This window comes from Manihot esculenta, chromosome 12 (assembly GCF_001659605.2).
Source record: "Manihot esculenta cultivar AM560-2 chromosome 12, M.esculenta_v8, whole genome shotgun sequence".
In the NCBI taxonomy this organism is placed as follows: domain Eukaryota; kingdom Viridiplantae; phylum Streptophyta; class Magnoliopsida; order Malpighiales; family Euphorbiaceae; genus Manihot; species Manihot esculenta.
This window is the reverse complement of record NC_035172.2, coordinates 32,657,144-32,683,551: the sequence shown is the minus strand read 5'-3', so window position 1 is coordinate 32,683,551 and position 26,408 is coordinate 32,657,144. Positions and strand designations below refer to the sequence as shown.

Sequence of the window (26,408 nt, the reverse complement as noted above, 5' to 3'; positions counted from 1 at the left end):
AAGTTTATTTTGAATTAAATGCTAATATCTAATTGGATTTGAATTCAAATTAAATAAAAACTTTCTCTCCAGATTTTCCACTCCCCTGGTCGAATTAGAGTGTCTAAAATAGAGAAAAATAAAACCCTAATAGGACTCTGAAGATATAGCTATATATAAATGAGAAAAAATGAGAAAGAATAGTAAGCTTCTTTTACCTCCTCTCTTTGGCCGAACCTCTTAGAGAAAAAGAAAAGATTTTTCTCCTACTTGCTCTTAAGTTTTTGACACTAAACACTTCAAGGATTGAATGAGATCAAATCTCCAATCCTCTACCTAAGCCAAATTCACAAAACCCGAAAGGAAGAGATAAACATTCAAGGTGCTAGCACACTTCCTTTGGCCGAGAATTTCAGTGTGTGAAATTAGAGAGAAGTCATTATTGGGTAGTTCCTTGGTCACGTTTTGCTGCTGGAAAGGAGATCAAAATGATGATTTTGATTCATTTCGTTTTGGTCTAGTCTTGTAAATAATTCAGCAAAGGTAACTCTTGCACTTTTAATGACATTGTTGCATGCATCGACTCTTGTTTGTTCTTATGACTTAAAATTATTTTATTTTTCATTGCACCAATATGATATTACGCTCATAAGATTCCCAACAGATGGGAATTGTGGAAACTAGGCTAGCCAAAGTGGAGCTGAAGCTCGTGGATGGTGAGGAGAAGTTCAAGGAAATTGATTTGCACTTGGAGGAGCTCACGTCGACTACCGATGAGTTTTGAGATGAGACGCAAACTGCTTTGAATGGTGCCATCAAAAGGCTGGCTAGTGACAACGAGACAACACGCCACAATTTAGGGGAGGAAGTAGCCACATTGAAGGACCAAAACTTATTCTTGCGGGAAGAGCTTGACCGAGTATTGGGAAGAGTTAGGGAAGTTGCTGATGAGCTTCCCTTGTTGAAAAAGGCAGTTGCATAAGGGAGCACCTCTAGTCCATCCACATCTGTGGGGACGTTGCCCACTTCATAGAGTATGGAAGTACTAAAGCCTTCCTTTTTTAAAGGCTCAAGGAACGCTAAAGAAACTGACAATTTCTTATGAGGTTTGGAACAATACTTTAGAGCCATGGGGATAGTGGATAAAGGTACTAAGGTTGATAATGCATCCTTATATTTGGCAAATCCAATATCGGGGATGGGATAGGGGTAATGTGCCAAGCTAGTTTTTGGTTGAGTTAGGCGCCAAGTTTAACAACTTTTCTCCCGCTTTTTCTGAGAAACCAAACAAAGAAGAGTCTCCTACTCGCTCAACTTCATGTATCGAAAACTACAGCAACTACCGAAGCATTAAGCAATAAATTAAAACAACAATAAAATTACTTCCAATTCCACTGAAATCGAATATGTCTATGATCGTTAAGATGATTCAACATTACCAGAAGAACCATGGTATGGTGAAGGAGGCGTTATGTTGACATGGAAAAGGATCTTTGCACAATTGCTACTTGGAGTGACTTTAAGAAGGAGTCGAAGAAGCAATTCTACCCTGAAAATGCAGCCCTGAAAGCAAGAGCTAAGCTGAGAAGGCTGACACAAAGGGAGAGTGTTCGGGACTATGTTAAAGAGTTCTTCGAGGTAATTCTTAAGATTCCTGATTACCATGATGATGAAGCTTTATTTGCATTTTTAGATGGATTGCAACATTGGGTAAGGCTGAAAGTTTAAAGAAGGGGAGCTTAAGACTTGGCTACAGCGATGTCAATTGCTGAGTCCCTTGTAGAGTTTAGAAAGCAGCCTGACCAAGGCAAGGCTAAGTCTCATAAGGGCAAGAGAGCTGCTAAAGCAAGCCATAAGCCAAGTGACAATCCCAAGAGTGGCAAGAAGAAGGAGAATACTTTTAAGTTTAAGAAGCCTGAGTATTCCTCCAACAAGAATGTAGCCCAACCGCCCATTAAGTGCTTCATCTGTGAAGTGCTTCATCTGTGAAGGTCCTCATCGTGCCAAAGAGTGCCCTATAAAGAACAAGCTCTCTACGATGGTGGAGGACAAAGAAGGGGGCAACAAGAAGGGAGAAGAGGCGAGCATGGGGTCACTCTAGCTGGTAGCTGTGAGCAAGCAAGACCCATCCAAGGAGAAGAAGGATGTTAACTCCAAGCCTAATATGATCCATGGTGTGGCAAAAGATGTCAAGGTGAAGATAGGTGAGTGGCTAGGAACTCTTGACTTTACTATTGTGATTGTGGATGATTATCCTTGTGTTTTAGGGATGGAATTCATAGATAAGGTGAAGGCAATTCCCATTCCATTCGTCAATTCAATGTGTATTATGGAGGATGGGAACATTTGCACCATTCCTCTAGCACGAGGGAAATCTGGTCATGGCAGTCACTTTCGGCCATGTAATTGGGTAAGGGAGTCAGGAGGAGAGAGCCAACCTATCTTGTCTCCTTAAAGGAGGAAGATGCCGAAGTGAAGCTTAACGTCATTCCTACGGAAGTGCTGGAAGTCTTGGAGGAGTTCAAAGAGCTGATGTCGCCCAAATTGCCTAAGAAGCTACTACCCAGGAGAGAGGTGGATCGTGATATTGAATTAGAGTCTGATGCCAAACCACCTTCGGGTGTGCCTTACAGACTTGCACCTCCAGAGTTAGAGGATTTAAGGAGGCAGCTTAATGAGCTCTTGGATGCTGGTTTCATTCAGCCATCGAAGTCACCATATGGAGCTCCTGTTCTATTTCAAAAGAAGAAGAATGGCTCATTAAGGATGTGCGTGGATTATCGGGCATTGAACAAAACCACTGTGAAGAACAAGTATCCAATCCCATTGTCTGCTAATCTCTTTAATAGACTTGGTGGTGCACGCTGGTTTACCAAACTAGACTTGAGATCAGGGTATTGGCAGGTTCGTATAGCCGAGAGAGATGAGCACAAGACAACATGTGTGATGAGATATGGCTCTTACGAGTTTCTTGTGATGTCGTTTGGGCTCACAAATGCACCTGCTACATTCTGTACTCTTATGAACAAAGTGCTCTACCATTTTCTTAATAAATTTATGGTAGTTTACTTAGATGATATTGTTATATATAGCAATACTTTGCAAGAGCATGTTGAACACTTGAAGCAGGTTTTTAAAGTTTTGAAGGAGAATGAGCTTTATGTGAAGAAAAATAAATGCCTCTTTGCGCAAAGAGAGGTACCCTTCCTCGGTCACATTGTGGGAGAGGACAAGGTGAAGATGGACAAGAGCAAGATCAGAGCCATTAATGAGTGGGAGCCTCAAAAGAAAGTGACGGAGATGCGATCTTTTCTGGGCCTGGGCAACTATTATCGGAGATTCATCAAAGGCTATTCTTCAATTGTCGCCCCATTGACTGATTTGTTGAAAAAGAATAACAAATGAGATTGGGATGAGAAATGTCAAAAAGCCTTTAAAGCTTTGAAGCAAGCTATTACTAAAGAGCAGATGCTTGCTCTGCCCGATTTTTCCAAGCCATTCGAAGTTCAGACTAATGCCTCCGATTTTGCCATCGATGGTGTGCGGATGTAAGAAGGCCACCTTTTGTTTATGAGAGTAGAAAACTCAATGACACCGAGAGGCGCTACACCGTACAAGAGAAAGAAATGATCATTGTGGTGCATTGCTTAAGGACTTGGAGACATTATCTTTTAGGGTCTAAGTTTGTGGTGAGGATGGACAATGTTGCAACGAGTTATTTTCTGACCCAAAAGAAATTGACTCCAAAGTAGGCTCGGTGGCAGGCTTTTTTGGAAGAATTTGATTTTACTATGGAGTATAAATCGGGCCGTGCCAACCTTGTGGCTGAAGCCTTGTTGAGAAAAGTCGAGCTAGCTGCGACAAGTGTGCCGACATTACCGCCGGAGGAGCGGATAAGGGAAGGAATGAAATGTGATAAACAGTCGCAGAAGCTGCTGGACTGGGCATGACTTGGCAGAGTGCATAAGTATATCGTAGATGGGGAGCTGTTAAAGACATATTCTGGATGTTTGTATGTTCCGGATTGGGGAAACTTGTGCAGAGATATTATAAGGGAATGTCATAATTCTCTATGTGCTGGTCACCCAGGCATGAATCGCACCAAGGCACTTGTGGAGTGTGCCTACTCTTGGCCTTAGCTAAAGGATGATGTGGAGGCCTATGTAAAGACCTGCTAGGTGTGTCAATAGCATAAAAGTGAGTAGAGGAGACAAACTGGACTACTAGAACCTTACTTATTCCGGAGAAGTTGTGAGAGTCTATTTCTATGGAATTCATCGTTGGACTTCCAAAAGTGGATGGGTGTGGCAACATCATGGTGATTGTGGACAGATTTAGCAAGTTCATGTCCCGAACAAGTTTAATGTAAAAGATGCTGCCAGGTTTTTTTTCAAGTTTGGTGTCAAGTATTAGGGTATACCTCGGTCTATTGTAAGTGACAGTGATATACGGTTTACACGAAAATTCTGGACCGAGCTGTTCAGGTTGCTTGGCACGGAATTAAATTTTTCTACTTCATTCCATCCACAAACAGATGGGCAGATAGAAAAAGTAAATGTTCTTCTTGAAATGTATCTTAGACATTTTGTCAGTGCTAATCAGAAGGACTGGGTTTAGCTCTTGGATGTGGCACAATTCTCCTACAACTTATAGAAAAGTGAGGCAACTGGAGCTATCCCATTCGAGATTACCACGGGAAGACAACCTCTTACTCCTTACACGGTTGCCATAAGCTATGAAGGAGTCCAGGTGCTTATAAGTTTGCTAAGGGTTGGCAAGAAAAGACAGAGATTGCTAAAGAATACCTTAGCAAAGCTTCAAAGAAAATGAAGGAATGGGCTGACGTATCAAGAAGGCATGTGGATTTTAAGGAGGGTGACTTAGTTATGGTCAAACTTCTTCCACATTTACAGAGGAACTATGGGAAGGTTCATAAGGGTCTTCTTCGAATATATGAAGGCCCCTTCCCAATTGAGAAATGAATTGGAAAGGGGGCATATCGGATGAAGCTACCAAGACATATTGAAGCTCATCCTCTATTTCATATGAGTATGTTGAAGCCATTTCACAAGGATGAGGATGAACCGAGTAGAGGGATGTCTCAATGAGTACCAGTTGCCGTTTGTCGTTGGCAGGAGCTATGCTAACTAGGTGAAGGAAATAGTATTGCATCGCATGGTGCTAAGGAGAGGAAACCATCCAAGTTATAAAAAGTACTTGGTGCGTTGGAAAGGCCTATCTAATGCCGAAGCTACTTGGGAGCATGAGCTCAATTTGTGAGAAAATGAGACGAGTTACTCGCTTATTAGCAAGGGGTGACGAGAGCATCGCCACATTAACTGAAGGAGAATGTTACACACCTAAGGAGCTCCCGCTAGTCCAACTAGTAAACTGGCCCAATTTTCCACTATCAAGGATCGTTGTAGGCTAGATAAAGGCTTTTGAGCCTTAGCGAACTGAGTTGCTAAAGTCGGACGAGGATTACTGAATTCAAATTGGCCAGTAGGCCTGTTGATAGGCTGATTGGCAGAATGGATGGCCTGCCTAGAGGGGCTGATGGGTGGAAAGACCGGCTGGGCAAAAGCAGTCAATAGTCAGATGTTCAGCAAGCCTGGCAAGAGGCAGCTCAGATATCCCGTAGGCCTGCCAAGAGGGAACTCGGGTACTTGGTAGGGCTGATTACCTTAGGAAGGCTTGATCTGCAAAGCTGGCTGGGGCAACAGAAATGCTTGAGGGCGCGAGACCTCAGCAAGGCAGGCAAAACACCCCGAGTAGCCAGCAGGGCTGGGAGCCTAGATGCATGTGACCTCACCAATTGCCAAGCAACCCGAAACACAGGGAAAGGTGCGCGTGCCTCATCCCCAACACAGTGCAGTACTTTGATAGAGCTGATGGACTAATTTTCCAGAGACTTCCGGAACAACCATTCTCAAAGGCGGCAACCCAGTTGTTTCAAGGCAATTGGACCAGATGCAACCATCTGATTCGTCCATCTTTCCCACCACCTGTTTGGCTGGAGAATTTTCTTAACTTTATTTTCTTTTCTCAATTATTTTCAACCAAGTATTATAGAGGTGGGGAAGTGTATAAATACCATACTACCTCCAACAAAGAATGTATGTGTGTTCTTACATGTAAGTAACAGAAGCTTGAGAGAAATACACTATACCTAGAGCCCTCTGTTTTCTCCACTTGTAAATTTTCTTTGAATCAATACAAGTTCAGCTTCCCATTTTCAATTCTTTTGCAATTAAATTTCTTCATTCTCTTATTGCTTGTTTAATTGACCATAGCTTTCAAGAGAACTATGCACTCTGGATTCAACATTTGCTTGTTGAACTGCAATCTCTTGAGGAAATGCTGGCTTAGTCATAGAGATTGGTCTAGGTGCCGCACGTAATTTTGAAGATAGATAAATTTATTCAGTTTTCAAAGTAAGAAACGTAACAATAGGTTTTCAGAATCATTGAGGGAAGCAGCTGCTCTATATAAAAGATCCAACCAACAGATAAAACAAAGGAAAGTCTAAAGAATAATCAGCGAAAAGTTTGGTTTTGAAGATAGACAAATTTATTAAGTTTTCTAAGTAAGAAACTTAACAATAGGATTTCAGAATCACCGAGAGAAGCAACTGCTCTGTATAAAAGATCCAACCAACCGATAAAATAAAGAAAAGTTCAAAGAATAATTGGCGAATAATTTGGATGGAGATAACTATAAACTAAAGAATAAAGGTTCTCTTCAAGCGCACAAGGAGTACGATTCAAAATTCCATTAGCAAACATGGTCTTTTTTTTTTTTGAAAAAAAAAAAGAAAATTTTAACAAAATCTTCAAAAGTGCTTTAAATCTAGACGCATGTTCTAAATGAGAGTGCGCAGGATTATTGATTCTGGCAAAAAAAATTTAAAAAAATAATTTTAAATTTTAATGATCATTCCAATTAGACCTTGAGAGAAGAGATGACATACTTTTTAGGTATATGTTTTTTTTGAATTATATAAATATTAATATGTATGCATGCTTTTATTTTTATTTTTATTTTTTTTTGAAACAGGAGGTTGGGGGAGTCGAACCTTAGACCTCTCAGGTCCATCAGGATGCACTTTCCACCAGGCTAAGCCTCGGAGTGCCATGCTTTTATTTTTTAAATTTAATAATTTGATTTTTATATTTTAATTCTATCAAATTGGGGGCATACATTAATTTTTCATTAATTGTATGGAAAATTATAAAAGTTCTTCTAAAGATATGTTACTTTTTCATCTTTTAATTATATTAAAATTAACAATTTACATTTCTCAGTTTTTAAATATAAACATTTTGACCTTGATATTTTGATTTTATTAAATTTAAAAATATATTATTTTTTAATATTATTGAAATTATTTTTTAATTTAATAGAGTCAAAATATAATTATTAAATCTATTGAATTTTTTAATTATAAATTTAATCCGGTGATAACTGGATTAAAATTGAATTGAGAAGTTTAAAAAAAGTAATATCGTATATCTATTAATTTTTTTATATAATTAATGAAAAAGTAATTTATTTTTTTTTATTTTCTAAAACATAATATTCCAATCGGTTATTTCTTGTTTGGAAACCATTACTCAAAAACTTCATGCAGCCCAACTTATTTGGGGTAGGCTAGGTGTGAAGATTAATCGGTTCAAATCGAAAAAATCGATCGAACTGAATCGATTTGAAAATTTGATTCGATTTTTTATATATTTCGGTTCGGTTCTGTTTTTAATTTCAGAAATTTCAGTTATTTCGGTTCGGTTCGGTTTTTATCAGAAAAAAATCGAAAAAATTGAACCGAACCGATTAATGATAATAATATATTTTTTCAATAATATATAGAAATTAAATTATATTAAAATTAAAATATTTTAATTAAATTTTAAAATATTAAAAATAAAGTGTAAAAAATAAAAAAATTATTAAAAATTGAAACCGATCAAACCGAATCGAATCGAACTGAATCAAACCGATTCGATTCGATTCGGTTTCTGATTAAAATCAATTTGATTCGATTTTTATAAACACTAAAATTTCAAATTTCGGTTTATTCGATTCGAAATCAAACCGACCGAATGCTCACCACTGCATACGCTGCTTATTATAATAGTCTATAATATTATATGACGAGAAAGGGTGATAATGTAAAACCATTACAATTTTCAAATATTAATATAAATTTAAAAAATATATTCATCTTATAATTGTACGACATAAATTATACGCAAGTTTTTTCTTATTGCTGGAATTATTGTTTTTGTTTGTACTGTAGATCTTTCCTTGTACTAACCGACCTCTTTTATATGTATGTTTCGTACAAGTAATTTCCAAAGAAAAGTAGTACCATCATTTGTGATGCAAGAAGCGTCTTTTGTCCATTCTTATCTTTTTAGTACACTCTCTTCAGGTTGGAATTCAACATTTTCAGTTTTCCAAACGATTTGAACATCAATAATAGCTGTTACAAAAATTTATTATTTAACTTTTATATTATTACAAAATTTATTAGTTAATATTTTAAATTTTCGAAAAAAAAATTTTAATTTAAAAAATATATTAATTTTTTATATATTTTAAAAAATTTATTAATTAATTATTTTATTAATTTTATTTGTTAAGTATTTTATTATTTAATTTTTATAATTTAAAAAATTATTAATTAATTCTTTAATTTTATAATATTTTATTTTTTTTAAATATTTAATAAATAAAGTTAACAGAAAAATTAATTAATATAATTTTTAAAATATTAAAAATATTTTAACATATTTTTTAAAATCAAAATATCAAGTTTACTCATAATATAAAATTAAATAGTAATTTTTTCTATTTTTTTATTAATCTCTTTTCTTTTTTTTTTTTCACTTCAACAATGTGATATAAATTTTTGAGGAATTTCCTATTTAATTTTATAGTATATAAAAACTCGATACTTATTTTTTTTAATTTTAAAAAATATTAAAATTTTTTTAAAATTTTTAAAAAATTATTAATTAATCATTTCATAATTTTTAATTATTAAATATTTTATTATTTAATTTATATTATGTAGAAATTTTATTTATTAATTTTTAATTTTATAAAACTATATATTAATTAATTTCACTAAATTAAAAATTTTTTAAAATTTTTTATAATATTTAATAATTAAAATTAATAAAATAATAATAGTAAACTTTTAAAATTATATGTATATTTTAATATATTTTTAAAATTAAAAAATTGACTAATAAATTTCTCAATAATATAATTTCGTATTTTGATTGTAATTTTAAATTTATTTTAATTTAATTTAATTTATAATTTTTTTAAATAAATAATTTGAAAATTTTGAGATTTTTTAAATAAATTTTTCTACTTAAAATCAATCTGATCAATTTTGATTTTGTTTTCGGTTCAGACCAATTCAAATCAATAACAAATTTGATCCATTTCTACCTGTTTCAGGATTAGTACAATCATCTTAGCTAGAACTTCTTTGTCTCGTATCTATGTACTTCTCACCTAAAGAAAAGGACTATAAAATAAAATGGAAGGTCATCATGTTCAAGGACGGTTTGAAATTACACTTTTGTACAAATCATCTTTATATGAGGATATTAATTTGGTATTTATAAATTGATCAAATAATAATAAAAATGGTAAATCATCTAAAGGTTTTTTTTTTGTTAATTTTTTTAAATTTTATTAGGATTTGAATTTGACATTATTTTAATTTTTAGATATAAAGCTCTAATTTTTTTTATAATTTTAATTTGATAATGTATTGTTTTATATTTGTAGTTTGGAGTTTGATGTTACAAGTAAAGAATATTTTATTATGCTTTGATTTTTTTTTTAAAAAAAAATTGTATTTTAATCTCTAAATTATTATATTATAAATAAATATTCCAATTTGTCAAAATTTCATAAAGAAAATATATAAAAAAAAAAACTTTAATTTAGAAATGGAATGAATAAATGTATATTTCAAATCAAAATCTAAGAGCTATTTGAAAAATGGTTATTTATTTTCTATTTTCTATTTTCTATGTATTTAAAAATTAGATTAGAGATTTGAAGGGTACTTTTGTCATTTGAATCCAGTCAGGCCAACTATACATATCTGCCTTCGTCGTTGCTTGGTGCAGAGTAATCCATAACTTGCGAAGACTGTCATCACACTCTAGGTAGTCAGCAGCTTGGTTACACCTAGAATTGCCAATCTCGCCGGGCCGAAACCTTTCCTGGCGATCTCCTAGCTCTCTTCAGTGACCGGAAAGACTTCCTTCAAGCTACTTCTGGTAATGTTGAATCATCTTAACGATCATAGACATCTTCGATTTCAGTGGAATTGGAAGTAATTTTATTGTTGTTTTAATTTGCTGCTTAATGCTTCGGTAGTTGCTGTAGTTTTCGATACATGAAGTTGAGCGTGTAGGAGACTCTTCTTTGTTTGGTTTCTCAGAAAAAGCGGGAGAAAAGTTATTAAACTTGGCGCCTAACTCAACCAAAAACTAGCTTGGCACATTACCCCTATCCCATCCCCGATATTGGATTCAACACACCCCTAGCGCGCCCAGGTACTACACTGAGCCTAACATATTTATAGGTGGCCGACATCGAAAGCTAGCTCAAGGGGGAAAGCTAGCTCAAGGGAGGAGTGTCTAAGCCTCTTCCCTATCCCAAACCGGTGGGATTCAGCAGAAGTGACATTTGATGTCTTTAACTGTTTAAAATTTCTCCTTAACTTCTAAATGTGCAGAGTGAACGCCTTTACCAGACACGGCTTCTATTCCTATTTTTAATTGCCGATTCATCCGTTTACTTTCGTTATATATATATATATAATAAGAAAGTTATTCTCAAATGATAACTAGTGCTAATTTCTTTTACCGGTTATTATTTTATCAAATTGAAACTAAACCAAAGCTTCAATGAAAGATAATATTCAAAGACCTTACGAATTGCAATTTCAGTGCAGTAAGGCGATTGATAGGCCATTCCAGCAATCAAATTTTCTATTAATCTGTTACCAATGGTATCACAAAATCTTAGAGAATTTCATGTCTGTATTTTATCCGGTAATTGTATTGGTATTCAAATTTTAGAAAATCCGTGGATTTCAAAAAAATTTTAGAAAATCCGTGCTGCTTAATTTAGTAATAAGATTGTGATATAAGTCTTGTGTTATATTCTAAAAACTATGAAATTACTGCTTTATCATACTGTGGGATGGCTGAATGGAGATTTTTAATTCTGAAGTAATCTAGAAATTGATACGTTGTAGTGTAGGCAGCTTAAATGAAAAGAAGAGTTAGTGATGCGGCTACAATTTAGCTTCCTGTTGCTTTGTAACCGTTAAGTCGCTATATAAGTAAAGAATGTGGGATGTACGTGCTATTTTTTATCGATCAATATATTGGCTCTTTGGAGAGAAGTCTATTGAGTTCTGTTTGTTTTCTTTCCATTTCTTTTTTGCTTTGTAGCAGAGATGGAGATGGAACAAGAGTTAGAGTGGCTTGAAGCACAAAAGATAGCGATAAGTGTGGACCTTTTGGCCGCAGCCAAGCAGCAGCTTCAGTTCCTTGCAGCTGTTGATAAGAATCGTTGGCTTTATGAAGGACCTACTCTTGAATGTGCCATCTACAGGTATGCATCTAGAATCGAACTCCTGAAGTTATTGCTTAGGTTCATCTTTATGAGTTTAATTTTTTATGATATTCAATTTTTAGCTAATTTAATGCAAAATAATATGGTTATATATTTTGGTTTTCTGGTTAAATTTCATAGTCAATTTTTGTCATTTATGCTTTCTCTTGTGAGTTTTTGTTTGTTTAAGTGGAAAATTACAATGAATTTTCTGTTAAAAATTTTGTATTTCTTCTTTTGGATGTAACTTGATATTTGAAAAGTGGCCTAAAAATTTCAAATAGTTGTCCACCTATAAATTTTGGTGCTTTTTTTTTGCTTCTTTTCTGACATGCATTTGGATATGAATGTTTCTTACTGTTTAGTCAAGGCTTCAAAATTTGGTTTCTTTGGTCTGCTATTCTGTTGCTTGTCTTTTGTATTGTATTTAAAATGGAAGTTCTTTGTTTGCAGAGTTCTGATTTTTATATGTGCTTTTATTTTCAGATACAATGTTTGTTGGCTTCCATTGCTTGCCAAACACTCAGAGTCACCAGTTTTTGAAGGGCCACTGGTTGTACCTCTTGATTGTGAATGGGTTTGGCATTGTCACAGGCTCAATCCAGTAGGCTTCTGGAATGAAATATATTTATATACAGATTCATAAATTTTGATTTTCATGTTCGGTGGTTAATTTCTGTTTCTTGGCTTTGCATTCAGGTAAGATACAAAAATGACTGTGAGGAGCTTTTTGGAAGGATCCTAGACTATTCTAATGTTGCATCTTCTGTTGAAGGGGGAATTTGCATCAGGCAATCTCAAGAAATTTGGAATAAGTTGTACCCAGATGAACCTTATGACTTTGACTTGACAAGAGCTTTGTCCACAGGCCCCAATTGGAAGTTTTTCCCAGTAGAGAAATACACCAAATATGATTTGGTTTCAGCAGTGAAAAGACAGAGTCCTTTCTATTATCAGGTATGTTGTTGTCTTCTTATTCTAATTAACTTTGGATTTTTGATAAATCAAATATCATCCATTTTGTTAGTTTAGGTAAATTTATATGGCTGGAATAGTTAAATTGAGATCCTTGCATATTTAATATTCATCATGTATAGACAAAACCGCTGAAGATGGTCACGAAGCTATTGAAATATGGAAAACAGCATCAATATAGTTTTAGTAGAAAGTTTGGATTCCTTGCATCATGGCTATATATTTCCACGATTGATGTATATTAGATTACCTTGTTTGTTAGAAATGTCTGGAAATCCTTATTGTTAATATTTTTTTTTTCTCCATTTGTGACAGGTATGCAGACCCCATATCAACAACAATGTTTTTCTTGAAGAAGCTGCAGCCAGATATAAAGGGTTTCTGTATCTAATTAAGAGAAATATGGAACGGTCGATAAAACGCTTTTGTGTTCCAACTTATGACATTGATCTTATTTGGCACACTCACCAGTTGCATCCAATTTCTTATTGTAAAGATTTGAGTAGAGCAGTTGGCAAGATATTGGAGCATGATGACATGGATTCAGACAGGACTAAAGGAAAGAAGTTGGACACTGGATTTTCTGGAACTACTAAGCAGTGGGAAGAGACATTTGGCACAAGGTATTGGAAGGCAGGTGCAATGTATAGAGGCGGGATGCCATCTCCTGTCACAAAGATTCCACTCCTGCCAAATCTCTTGAGAAAAGATATGTTAGCATCAAATGAATGTCAAAAGATGATTCAACTTCCAGAGGTGAAGATTGTTGAGGTAGTTTCCACCTTCTTTATCATTTGTCGATTTCAAGTTCCATCTTGCCTACTTAAGATAAAGCTTAAAGAAAGAGGCACTGATGTTAATCCTTTGCGTCTGTGCTTAAACCTAGTTTGCAATATGTGTCATTAGATTGCTATACTATGCTTGCAGAGTGTTTTTTCAGAGCTAATGACATAGAAGTGTCTGCTTTTCTTTGGCTGAAATATCAATCAATTAAAAGTAGTTTAGGTGTCGATCATTGTTGAACCAAAGGATTTAATTCCCATCTAGTGACTTTATCAATACCAATTGATATTATGCTAACTAGTCAACATGATTAAAACAATTCTCATTTCTCTAATATTTTTCCTGTTTGTTTTTACTACTAGTTCAGGTCCTTTTGGAGTTTGTGGGTGTTAAAAACTTACCAGAGGGACACAAGGGATGCCACTTTGTCAGATTCAGTAAAGAGCAGCCAGATGTATTCTTCAATGATAAGCAAAAACTAACTATTCTGTCAGAATCTAAAGAAAAACAGGTTGTTTCTTTACAGTGTGAACCTAAGGGAAAGCTGATCTTTGAACTTATTTCACATTCACCTTCTGATTTTCTCGTAAAGGAGGCATTTAAGACAATAGGTACTGCTTCATTATCTTTACAAGACTTTCTGAACCCAGTTTCTAAGCTTGCTGTCGAAAAATGGGTAGAATTGCAGCCAAGTTCTGGCAATTTGAGTTCAAAGCCAATCTGCCTGCGAATTGCTGTCTCATGTACTGTTCCCATCCAAGCACCATATTTGCTGCGCATGGTTCCCTCACAGTCACTACCTTTAAGGGTTCAGCATGCTAAAATCTGGACTCACATCACTGATGAAAATGATAGTGAGATCATCAGCCTGCAAATGAGGTATCCCTTGTGCCTTCATCTTATGCTAATTGCTCAACTGTCTTTGAGGCCATTGCATGTTGAGTGAAATATTGCATATACCAGCACAAAATTAATGTAATATTTCAGTTCCACAATCCTAAAGGAACCTTAAATTACTAATCAGGCAGATCTGTCATTCAAATGCTATATGAATATAGCTATGGTGCTAGCAGTTTATCAATATTTTAATTCATCATATAACAATCTAGCTAATATATGATTTTACTTCCGTATATACTACATGTGTTTAGTTTACATTTCCTGGATGAACGGAAGTTGTTCTTTTCTCTCATCATATTGGATATGCAAGATGTCCTATTAGAATTCAGAATCCTTTAGTAACAGTGTATGCTTATTATGCATCATCTCATTGTTATGTAATTGTAGCTCTATAGATGTATGTTGCTCTATATTATGAAGTCCAAGTTGTGTCATTCACTGGCTTGGATTATGTTCCAGGGACTCAACAAATGCAAAGACAACAGACAAGAGCATACTCAAGAAGCAAGTAGTAGGTGCTATGAAATCTGGTGAGACACGTGATCTCGCAGAGTTTATGAGGACCCATTGGTCTTTAATTGATTCTCAGTGGTGCCTTAGTTTTAAAAGAAAATCTGATGAAGATGGTCATTTCTGTGAGCTCATTGGCAGTAGGATGGTAATTGTCTTTTGCCCATCACCTGTTTTCTTTTAGAGTTGTTTTTTGTGCATTGTGAATGTATTTTTATCAATAACTTACCTTTTCAATTATAGTTAATTTTGTCCATTGGTGACAAATCATGCTTTTGTTACTTTATATCATGAAAATCTCCAATTATGTTAGTCAAATTGACCCAGAACCTTGAGATTTGCATATTACATTGCATAGTTATCTACTCAAATCTACACGGATTTTGTTTGTGCATTAATTTTGAATTTTCTTTGGCTATAGAATCTTTTATCATTTCAATCCAAGTTGCACAGAGCATTCATTGCACTTAACTTCTTGGTACAGGTAAAAATCTTTCATGGCAGAAAACTGGATTTTGAGCGCAAACACTGTGAGAAGCAAAGAAATGAACGAGATTTTTTTACTGCAGTTGAATTTTCTGCAGAGTATCCTTATGGCAAAGCAGTAGCATTGTTCGACTTGAAGTCTGCCGCTGTCAAGGTACAAGGTTGTCTTCTCGTTAGATTTGTCCAGAGTTCTAGTTAGAGAATCTTTTTGGCCCCTTCTCTATGCATTGCTCTTAATTTTAAAATGAATTAACAGGTGAAAGAAGAGTGGTTGGTGTTGCCTGCAATCATTTCAGCTTTTATACTTGCTGATATTTTTAACAATAAAGGGTATGGAGGCTTCATGGTTAATGGTGAAAATTTGGAGGAGTTGGATGGTAATGTGGAAAAGGTTAATGGGTTCCATGTGGAAGCCAAACAAATCAAGCAGTCTACTTCTATAGAACGTAAACTGGTGTTGGATGTGGAGGCATCAAAGTGTGGAGGCTGTGGTGGCGGCTGTGGTGGTGGATGCGGGAACATGGTAAAAAGTGGAGGCTGTGGTGGCGGCTGTGGTGGTGGATGCGGGAACATGGTAAAAGGTGGAGGCTGTGGAGGCGGCTGTGGTGGTGGATGTGGGAACATGATAAAGAGTGGAGGCTGTGGAGGTGGTTGTGGAGGCTGCGGTGGTGGTGGTTGTGGTGGATGTGGAAGCATGGTGAAGAGTGGCGGCTGTGGTGGATGTGGAAGCATGGTAAAGAGTGGCGGCTGTGGTGGATGTGGAAGCATGGTGAAGAGTGGTGGCTGTGGTGGATGTGGAAGCATGGTGAAGAGTGGTGGCTGTGGTGGATGTGGAAACATGATCAAGGGCGATGGTGATGGGTTTGGAGTTGGAGATATGGTGGAGAATAGAACATCACATGAAACCAATGTTGGTCACTCCCACATTGATTCTTCACCCAGAGAATCACCCACCTATATAAGTGAAGCAATAGCCGCATGATCTCTATGAATCATAATGCCTGCAAGGAATAAAGCATGCTTTAATGAGGTTCACTGGAAGATGAACAAGGTTCTCATGGTGTCTCTGCTTGGATGTTAAACTTGGCATTGGCATATTTCTTCTTTCTATATTCGAATGGATTTGTCATCAAGGTGTGATATGTACATAACGAAATGTCTTATTTAGATGTTTGGTTTTATGGTTTATGGGTTTCGATATGTAATTAGTTATTTTCATTTGGTTGCCGAAAGGATGAAAGAAAAATGATATCCTATTGCCTTATTTTGATGGGTTTGGGAATATTTTGAATGCTAAATAAATTTCAATTCTACTTGATCTCGCTAAGTGTTGATGGAGGAAGGCAGAAATTAAAGGAAGGAGTCTACACCAAGAGATTTAGAAAAGAGACGCTTCTAAGTATTCTTTAACATTTCAGAAAATGAATCTCTCCCTTCAGGATTAATTAATAAATTTTTAATATTTTTTAAAAATAACATAATAAAAAAAAAAATTCGAAAGCACAAGTAATGTCCATAATTTTTTTTTTTCAAGAAAAGGAAAGTAACTATAATATTGTGTAGTGCACATACTGTAGTGAATTAGGTGCCTCATTTTAATTGCAAGAGAAAAAGGATTAGGTGGATGTGCATGTCATCATCATCAGCAGTTGCCCCACCCCCACCAAGGGCACATAATCCTTTGTTTGCTGCGTCATCCCTAACAACTCCACTTCCTAATTCTTCTTCTTCTTCTCCTCCAGCTTTGGCTATCATAATAATAAGGTAGTTTTGAGATTAAGAGTATCCCGCTTGTCTTGATATCTTGAATTCAAACTTTTTTTCTCCCTTAGTATAATGTATTCTGATCTGCCCTATATGAATTTTAAATGTTAAAAGGTAATAATAATAATAATAATAATAATAATAATAATAATAATAATAATAATAATAATTTACAATATAATCCTTAAAATTTAATAAAATTCAAAATTTAGCCCTTACTAAATTATTTAGTGTAAAAAAGATTAGATTGTGAGTTTTGCACACACTAATAAAAATGAATTATATTAAAATTAATGGATAAACTAATTATTAATTTTTTTTTTAAATCTTAAAAACATTTTAATATATTTTAAAAATTAAAATTAATTAATAAATTTTTCAAAATTAAATAGTAATTTTTTCTAAATTAAACCTCCATTATAGCATGATTTGAAATCTTGTGTTCAAGACCCACCTTTTATCCAGTCTTTCAAAAATGAAAAATTTAACATATAAATCAATAATATATAACTATTATTATTATTATTTATTCTATTAGCATGAATTATTTTATTAAAAAAATTAATTAATTATTAGGAGCCAAGATTCTATATAGCTTTCAAGTTAGACATATTCCTCAACAAAAGCTAGTTGTTGGTTTTCACACCAATGCAATGTCACAAAGAATATGCGGTTTCACACTTTGAAGATGCAATCAAAGAATATGTGGTTTCACACTTTGAAAATGTAATCAAATTAAATCGATTAAATTAATTATGTGTTAAGAGAATTATTATAAAATATCTAAATTTTTAGAAAATAATTAATTAATTTTTATTTTAAAATTATTTAATTAAAATTTTATATATTTTATAAAAATATATTTTAATAATTATAAATTCTAATTTTGAATATAATAAATAAATAAATCCATTACTTATTTCTTTTTAAGTGAGCCAATTATTCACTCTTAAATAAACTTTTTCAATTTTATTGGTCCATTATTTTTCTTTTAAAGAAAAATTCAATGGGTCATGCATGCGTATACATATAAAAAGAACAAATCATCTGTTATCTCGTTTCATTGATGGCTAAATTTTTTTTTTTTTTTGTGAATTAAAGGTTAGGCGAGTAAACCTAAGACTTTTTAGATTTATCCATATATATTCATGGTTAAATTATTTTTATTTTTAAATTAAAAATTAAAAGAGTAAATTTGAGACTTTTCATATTTATTCATATGCATTCATAGTTAAATTATTTAACTCATATTTTTATATAAAAAAATTAATATTTTAATATTTTTATCATTAATTTTTAATATATTAACTTTATTATATAATTAAATATTGATAATCTGAAATTCAGAAAATAGGATTTTATAAGAGATTTGTAAACTTAGTCCTAGAGAATAACGCTTCTCCCCTTTTATTCTTTTTGTTTTTTGTCTACCAGTGACGTGTAACGGTATCACTGTCATTGGACCACCTATCTTTACCATACGGATACGGACGCACGCATGCGGATAGACCTACTAGGTGAATGGGCTGACTACCTTTTCTCCTCCGGACTGGACTGGTTGGTGAAATTAGGACTGAGGTCCAGGGGAGGTCTGATCTTAGGGCTAAAAGGACTGGACCGGCCCGATTGAGAGATTTTAGGGAGGTCCGATTTTAAAGTCGAGCGGGCTGGATCTAATTTATTTGGGAGGTTTTAGGGCTTTCAAGTAAAGGGTTTTGATAATGAGTCAGATCTCAAACCGGAATGATGAAATCAGTCATCAAATATGATATTTTATTTTTAAGTGGTTAAATAATGAAAATATTGGAGAGGATAATAGAAAGAAATTAATTTCTCTTAAATCAGAAAGAATAGATGAATTTTATTAATCTCAAAATTAACTCAAGATATAATTACGAAATTGCCATCACTATGAGGAAATTTAAAAAGAAAAAGTATTCAAGAAAGAAGGACACAAATAAAATTACATTTCCAAATCCAAATTTACTTACAATAAAGAATACACAATTTATTAACAAAAAATATAATTGAACTAAAATTTATTGCTAAATTAGCCAATTAAAGCATTAAAATCGATTTTTTTTAAAAAAAAATCATAAATATTTTGTAAGTTTGGAAATAAAATGTGACGTTGCATTAAGTTGAAATAATTTTGAAACTTGTTCTTAAAAGTCAGTTATTTTACGTCAAAATGGAAAATAATAATATTAATTTTAAGTTCAATTGATTTAAAAATTCTATGTATGCACGTATTTGTATTTTAATTTAATTTTTTTAATTTTAATTTAATTAATTCAATTTTTATATTTTAGTATAATTTAAATTAATCTGTAAATTTTTAAATTTAATAATTTATGTATCAATTTAATAATTTAGCTGGCATGTTTATTATTATTATTATTATTATTATTATTATTAAATGACTGAAAAAATTTAAATATTTACATTATTTTATATTTTAATATAAATATTTAAATTTTAATTTAAATGAATTTGTATGTAATTTTAATTAATTTTTAAAAATAAAAATATAAGAGTTTATATAGAATATCAAAAATAATAATTTATTATTTTTTAAATATAAATTAATTTTATATATAAAAATAATATTAATTCATATTTAATTATAATTAAATGATATATTTAATTTTAATAATAATAATAATTTAACTGTTAAATATACAACCAATTATTTCACTAGTAGATATAGTTTATTTTTCATTAATAATCATAAATATTTTATAATAAATATATTATTTTTAATTATTTTATATATATTAACTATTTTAAATTAAATAATATATTTATTTCAAAATATTTATAATTATTATTATAAAATAAAATTTATCACAAATAAAAATATGAATTATATATTTAATAATTAAATTATTTAATTTTAATTTTCAAATTAATTAAAATTATATCTAAATATAAACGTGAATCAATTTATTTAAAATTTAAATATTTAAATTAAAATACAAAATTATATATATATTAAATTTTTTTCAATTAATTGATTAATTAAAAAATAATTATAATAATAAATATAATATGTCAGTTAAATAATTAATTATTATATAAATTATTAAATTTATAAATTTATAAATTAACTAAAATTATATTAAAATATAAAAATTAAAAAAATTAAATTAAAATTAAAAAATAAAAAAATAAAAACGGAGAAACATTTAACTTTTTTATCAATTGGCCTAATTTTAAAAGAAAGATTTTTTTGTTGTTGCTTTTTAGATAGATCCAAAAGAATCACATCATTTTTAAAAGTACACTCATTTACTCCCTCTTTAGACACAAGCAAAAAAGGTAACAAATTATTTTTAAAAAGCCTCATCATTATTTTAAAATATGTTTAATATTGTTAAAGAAAACAAAATACATTTTTTTATTTAATCCCTAATTTTTTTAACACCCCAATATAAGCCATTATTTTTTCACAACTTCTGGGAATGAAACTTATTTTGATTTAATGAGCTTTTTTGTCAAAATTTAATAGAAATATGAAAATTTATCGAAATACAAATGCAAATTATAAATAAATTTAAATCTATTTGTAATTCTAACCGTGCTACAAATCTCATGATACTCTAAACTTTTAAAATATTTTAGGATATATTTAAATTTTTAAAAAATAAAATTAATTTTTAAATACATAATTAATTTTTAAAGTAAATGTACACATTAAATAAAGAGCTAGAGATTTTAATTAATATTGACTATAAAAATTAAAAAAATAATAAGTTCCGTCTCTATTGAATATACTCGACGGTGACTTTATTAAGATTAGAGATTTAAGAAATAAGTGATTTTAAGATGAATAGAATTTTTTAGCCATTTGCATATTGAAAAGACAGACTATTTTAAGGGTCTATATATGTATTTGATCAAAATAAATTAAAATAACTTTTTTAATTCATTAAAGAGAGCATTTCGATTAAAATGCTAATAAGAATTCAGAGAAGCATCCATGGTTTCAAGTAAGAGTTGGGATGGATTCATACTTGTTTTTCTGAATTTTGTTAAATAGGAATTGGAATGAGGATGCGAGCAATAATGGGTATTAATTTGGATGAGATGGAGGGCTTTTTGTAAAATTAGGGGTGGGAAAAAAATTATTTGTGAATTTAATTTGATAACCGCTAGACTTTTCTCACTCTAGGGGAAACTAAATCCGAAAAAGTGAAATAGACATAAGATCTCAGAAACCCACTTCATTTAGCCGGTCCAGCATCTTCGATCCTGACTCAGATAATTGAACTGCCCGCCAGTCTAGGTCCAGCACGAGGAGTCCAGCCCGGTAATGTGACTTGAAGAAGGGTCAATTCGCAGCTCATCCCGCATGCATACCGGATGAATTAAATGGTCGCCTAACGTGAAGAGGGGTCCTGGCATTTCCGTACTAGCGATCTAAGCACCTTCAATTGTAATTAGATAATATTAGATATTTTTATAATAATAAATATTTTTTATAATTTTAATATATTAATATTTAATAAATTTTATTATTAATTTTTAAATAAAAAATTATTGTAATATATAATTTCATAATTATAAAATTAATATTATAATGCGATTAGATATATAAAAACAATTCAGCTATAATTAGATATATAAAAATAATTCAATAATGTTATATATATTTATTTAATGATAAAATTTTTTATTATTTTAATAAATTAATATTGTTAAATAATATCAATAATTTTTAAATTATATAATAATATTATAAAAAAATAAATAAAAAATAAAAAATAATAATGGCCTGACGCCACTTAGAGTGGCGCCTGGCCATTCTTAAAAAATAAAAAATAATAGCCTGGTGTCACTTTAAGTGGCGCCAGGCCATTCTTAAAAATAAGAAAAAGGTTGGCGCCATTTAGCCTGATGCTAGTCAAATAAGCTCCACGCTCTCTTTTTGGCTGCCACTTGACAGTCCAACCCGAAATTCGCAAATAATTTTTCTCTAATCCTAAATTCACAAATAATTCTTTTCCCACTCTAAATCCATAAATAATTCTTTTTCACCCCTAATTTTAAAAAGTCCTGAGATGGAAGGTGAGAGAATGTGTTTGAATTGTGGGTGTTTTTGAGGAGAGCTTCTGTAAGATTTTTTTGCTCTATTTTTAAAAAATGAAAGCTTATTAACTAGGAGATGAGGAAATTAAAAGCAAATGCTATGGATTTAAAGGAATATTATATAGACACAGAGTTAGATAAATTTTTTGAAGGAGAATGAACGATGAAAGCAGCAGAAGAAATTGCAAAGGGAAAGAAGAAAAACAAGTTATTATTTATCCTTAATTTTGTGAAAATTTATAATCTTTCCGTTAAATTTACTTACCTATTATCTTTACTTAAAAAATATTAATAATATTAAATTTGAATAAAATTTAATTTAAAAAAGTATCTAAAATTCTTATAAAATTTATCAAATAATATATATATATTAATTATTAAATAATAGATTTATATTAGCGGTATTTTTAATACTATAACATGAACTTTATTTCAATATTACAAGTTTCACTTAATTTTGTTTTTTAAAAAAATTGAGATATGAAATATAATATTTTAAAAGAAAAAAATGCCACGAAATTTTTTCATAAAAATGGAGGGAAAATTTATATATTTAACTTTTTTTTTTTTTTTTACTTAAAATAGCAGATATTTTACTCAAGAAAATTACTCTCCCAAATCTATGATTGCTTGTATATTAAAAACAGCTTTTATATATATAAACAAAAGAGACATAACGGTTTAATAAAAGTGACAGACAAGCTACCCAACAGAAAGTAGTTTTTTCTTAAAATAAATATATAAATAGACTTAAATTTAATATTTCATTTATCTTAAAAGTGAAGAAAAATTAATTATTTAAAATCATTATTTTTATGCATATATACTTTACAGCAGATATGTAATCAAGATTTTTCAAAATATATTGAGTAAGACAAAAAAATTAAAAAATAATTTCAATTTACTCATCTTATATTTTTTACAAATCTCAAATCCACAAATAATATATATAAAATTTAAATATTTAATAAACTCATTTTCTATACCACCTACACTTATAAAAGTTGAAACACTAATATTAAAAAAATTTAAATGAGAATTCGATAAACGTCATAATGAATAATTGATAAATTAGTGAAGATTCTTACGCCACAATAAATAATTAATAAGTTAGTCAAAATTATTAATGCAATTGATAAAAGCAATATTCGTCAAATGCATAAAGAAAAATTTTAAAGAATTTTTATTCTCTCTTATAAGTATTTTTTTATCCTTATATAATAAAGAGAAAATAAATAAAATCTTGAGAAACTCTTTTTAAGTCTGGCCGAACTACACATAAGATCCAAATCCGATCACATACTAAAATATCACATCAAACTCATAAATATTAAAACATATTCAATACATAACCCAACACTCTAAAAGTTAAAAAATAAAATATAATCAAAATATAAAATCAAATAAAACCAAAATAAAATAAATATTTAAATAATAAAATATAGACTTGATTAGGTTTCATAAACCTATAATAATTGTTATACGAAATCTGCCCCATATAAATTGAATTACGCTTCAAATGTATATGAATCATATTAATATAATTTTAAACTCTTTTTAGACCAATTTAAACCATATAAATTTGTTACAATATTGTTAAAAATTTACTCTATTAGATTCATATAACTTTTATCTTGTTTAAAGTATTTACCGTCCATATAAAATTAAAAATTTATTTAAAAATTTAATTTAATTAATTTTTTTAAAAATTAAAAAAATAATTCTTTTTAATTTAAATATTTTTACTTTAAAATAAATTAAAATCATACATAATTTAATAAAATTTTTATAAAATAAATTATACTAAATAAATAATTAATTAATAAGATAATGAAAAAATAAAATTTAAACATTTAATTTGAGAATTTTGATAACATATTAAGAAATCACTGCAATCTAAAATTTTAAACTTTTAATTAGGTGAAGCCAATTCTAAGAATAGTGTTGTATCTCTAATAAGAATAATTAAAGATGGACTGAGGAACGAAGGAGGGTTGTAACGTGATTTGGCATTTTTCTATTTAAGTGAGGTCAAAAATTTAATTTTCGGTGAACGGAGCACTAAGAGTATTTTATTTCTTAATAGAACCTTGTGCCCTTTCTGAATTTTTAGTTTTTAAGAAAATTATGAGTATTTATTTAATTTCTCAAAATCCTATAATAAAATTATGTATGATTTTATTTTTTAAAAAAATAAAAATTTTGTAAATTAAGATTCTAAATAATTTTTTATTTAAAAAAATTGATAAAAAAATAAATTAAATTAAATTAAGGGGTTTGGGATTATAGAGTAATCAATTAGGCTGAAGAAAGAGATAAGCTTTTGGGTGTGATAATAAGCCAATTAATAGCGAGTGATACAGCATTTGGTGTGAAAGTTGCTTGAAATTGAAGGGATGAAAGTAGAGTGAGTACAATATTTAAATCTACAAAAATTGTGTAAGTTTGCCAGTCTGTAATGCTCCAAATGGCGGAACAATTTGACAAAAACATCAAGCTGCTGACTTATTATCACACTTTTTGCCAACTTTGACACGTGAATATAGCAACTTCATGAAAAGACATGCAAGTTTCATAATTTTATTTTTTTTAATATAACTATAGATTTTCTTAATCCATTAAATTGAAAATAAATTTTAAACTGAATCGATAAATTAAAATTTTAAATTTTAAGTATAAAATATTTTAAAATTAAAAAGAATATTTTATTACCGTTTGATATAAATTCGAATTAAATAATATCGAATGATTTGATTGAAAAAATATTCAATAAAGACGAAACAATCCATAGTATTGAAAGTCCATGTGCTGATTATTGGGAATTTATTAAGATTTTAATTAATTATGCTTTAGAACCCTAGATCAATTTCCATCACATATATGATGCATTGCCCAACTGGTTATGAGTTAATAATGGAGATTAATCACACTCATATGCATCGATTACTGTTGTAGTAAAATACAAAAACTCAGTTGGGCATTTAGAAGACATAATTTCACGTGATTATAGAATAACCCACCATTACTTTATTACCAAATCCAAAATAAGAAATATTTTTTAAAAATAGAAATTAGAAGAATAAAATTTAAAATTTTTTAAATTTATTTAAATATATTTATTATCAGATTAGTTCAGTGAATCGGTTAAATATTTTTAAATATTATTATTTAGATAAATCATTTTTAAAAAATAATTTAAATTGAATTAAAGTGAATTCAGATTTGATGGGGTATTTCGGCTGAAATCAAATTCCCTAGTCACCCCCAAAGCATTTTGACTTGGTTAACATGAGTGAGTCTATGGTACTAACGTACATAAAACATTAATTGAAATTACCTCATTTTGACTTGAAACCAAAAGGGTGGGTTTGCTTGGGTGCTTTTAGGCTTTAACGATTAACACAATGATGATGTTTCTGATCTACCAGATTTCATCATAAAATTCTTCTCATCATTACCAAGTGTATATATATGCAGTTGTTAGATTCAGGCTGGTTCTCAGAATTTTCATTAAAGTTGCTCCCCACTATGCAAGAAGAAGACACAACCCATGCATTAGATTTATATATAAGGTCAATTTCCCCGTATTGTGAGGTCCATTTTGCTCTTAAGTTTCAAGCCAATCTATACATAGTTGTCAATTGATGTAATTCAATTAAACTTTAAAAAAATTTAATTAATATATGATATTCTCAAATTAAAAAAATAAACTAATTTATAGTGGTTGTGTAAGTATAGGAGAGAGGAAGACTTTTCTTTTCTTTTATCCCTTTTCTCACCATTCACTCGTAATGCCTAATCACTTCTTTATTATAGTAACACATATTTTTATTACTCAGACCCATACATATAGAAATGTTAGGATTTCTTTTCACGTCAGACGACTATTTAATTTTCTCTTACACACGTGCGAGTAGAGCTGCGAAATGACTAGATTAATTTTTTTCATTCACATCACATCACCGAATTGAACTGCTTTTTATCGGATCCGAGTCTTCGATAGGTCTAATATATCTCGTGTGTCTGGATTAAAATTTAAAATACTGAATCGATCCACTTAAAAAGAGATCGATGAATTTTAAATTAATGTTTTTTTCTTGAGTCTAAATTCGTTTCAAATAGAGAAAAATCGACAGTATCAAAATATATATACCCATGCACTTAAATTATTTTAAAATTGAAGTTCCCTCTTAAATTTATAACTCCAACCGTAGCCGTGAAAAATCCTCCCGACACACAGTGGAGATTTGCATGTGGGTTTTTTC

General features: G+C 30.8%; 1 protein-coding gene across 6 annotated transcripts; it reads left to right on the top strand.

Annotated features, from left to right (window-relative positions):
• Positions 1-10,127: 10,127 nt before the first annotated feature.
• Positions 10,128-16,552, top strand: LOC110628516 (glycine-rich domain-containing protein 1). Of its 6 annotated transcripts, XM_043948822.1 has the most exons (11): positions 10,129-10,286; positions 10,387-11,355; positions 11,472-11,634; positions 12,121-12,238; positions 12,334-12,591; positions 12,925-13,380; positions 13,760-14,271; positions 14,752-14,950; positions 15,287-15,442; positions 15,545-15,956; positions 16,032-16,552. In XM_043948822.1, exons 3-11 carry the CDS (start codon positions 11,477-11,479, stop codon positions 16,268-16,270), a joined length of 2,508 nt encoding a protein of 835 aa, XP_043804757.1. In that variant the 5' UTR covers positions 10,129-10,286; positions 10,387-11,355; positions 11,472-11,476; the 3' UTR covers positions 16,271-16,552. The 6 variants fall into 6 exon arrangements, with proteins under 6 accessions (XP_021630906.2, XP_021630905.2, XP_043804757.1 ...); XM_021775215.2 differs by having other exon boundaries at positions 11,278-11,355; positions 15,545-16,552; XM_043948821.1 differs by having other exon boundaries at positions 10,451-11,355; positions 15,545-16,552.
• Positions 16,553-26,408: the final 9,856 nt, after the last annotated feature.

Bases quoted from the DNA above. Each gene is read 5' to 3' on its own strand.
- LOC110628516 (XM_021775214.2), top strand. From the start codon at position 11,477: ATGGAGATGGAACAAGAGTTAGAGTGGCTTGAAGCACAAAAGATAGCG. The intron at 12,592-12,924 runs GTATGTTGTTGT...CATTTGTGACAG, and splicing joins AGAGTCCTTTCTATTATCAG to GTATGCAGACCCCATATCAA. The intron at 15,443-15,544 runs GTACAAGGTTGT...ATGAATTAACAG, and splicing joins TGAAGTCTGCCGCTGTCAAG to GTGAAAGAAGAGTGGTTGGT.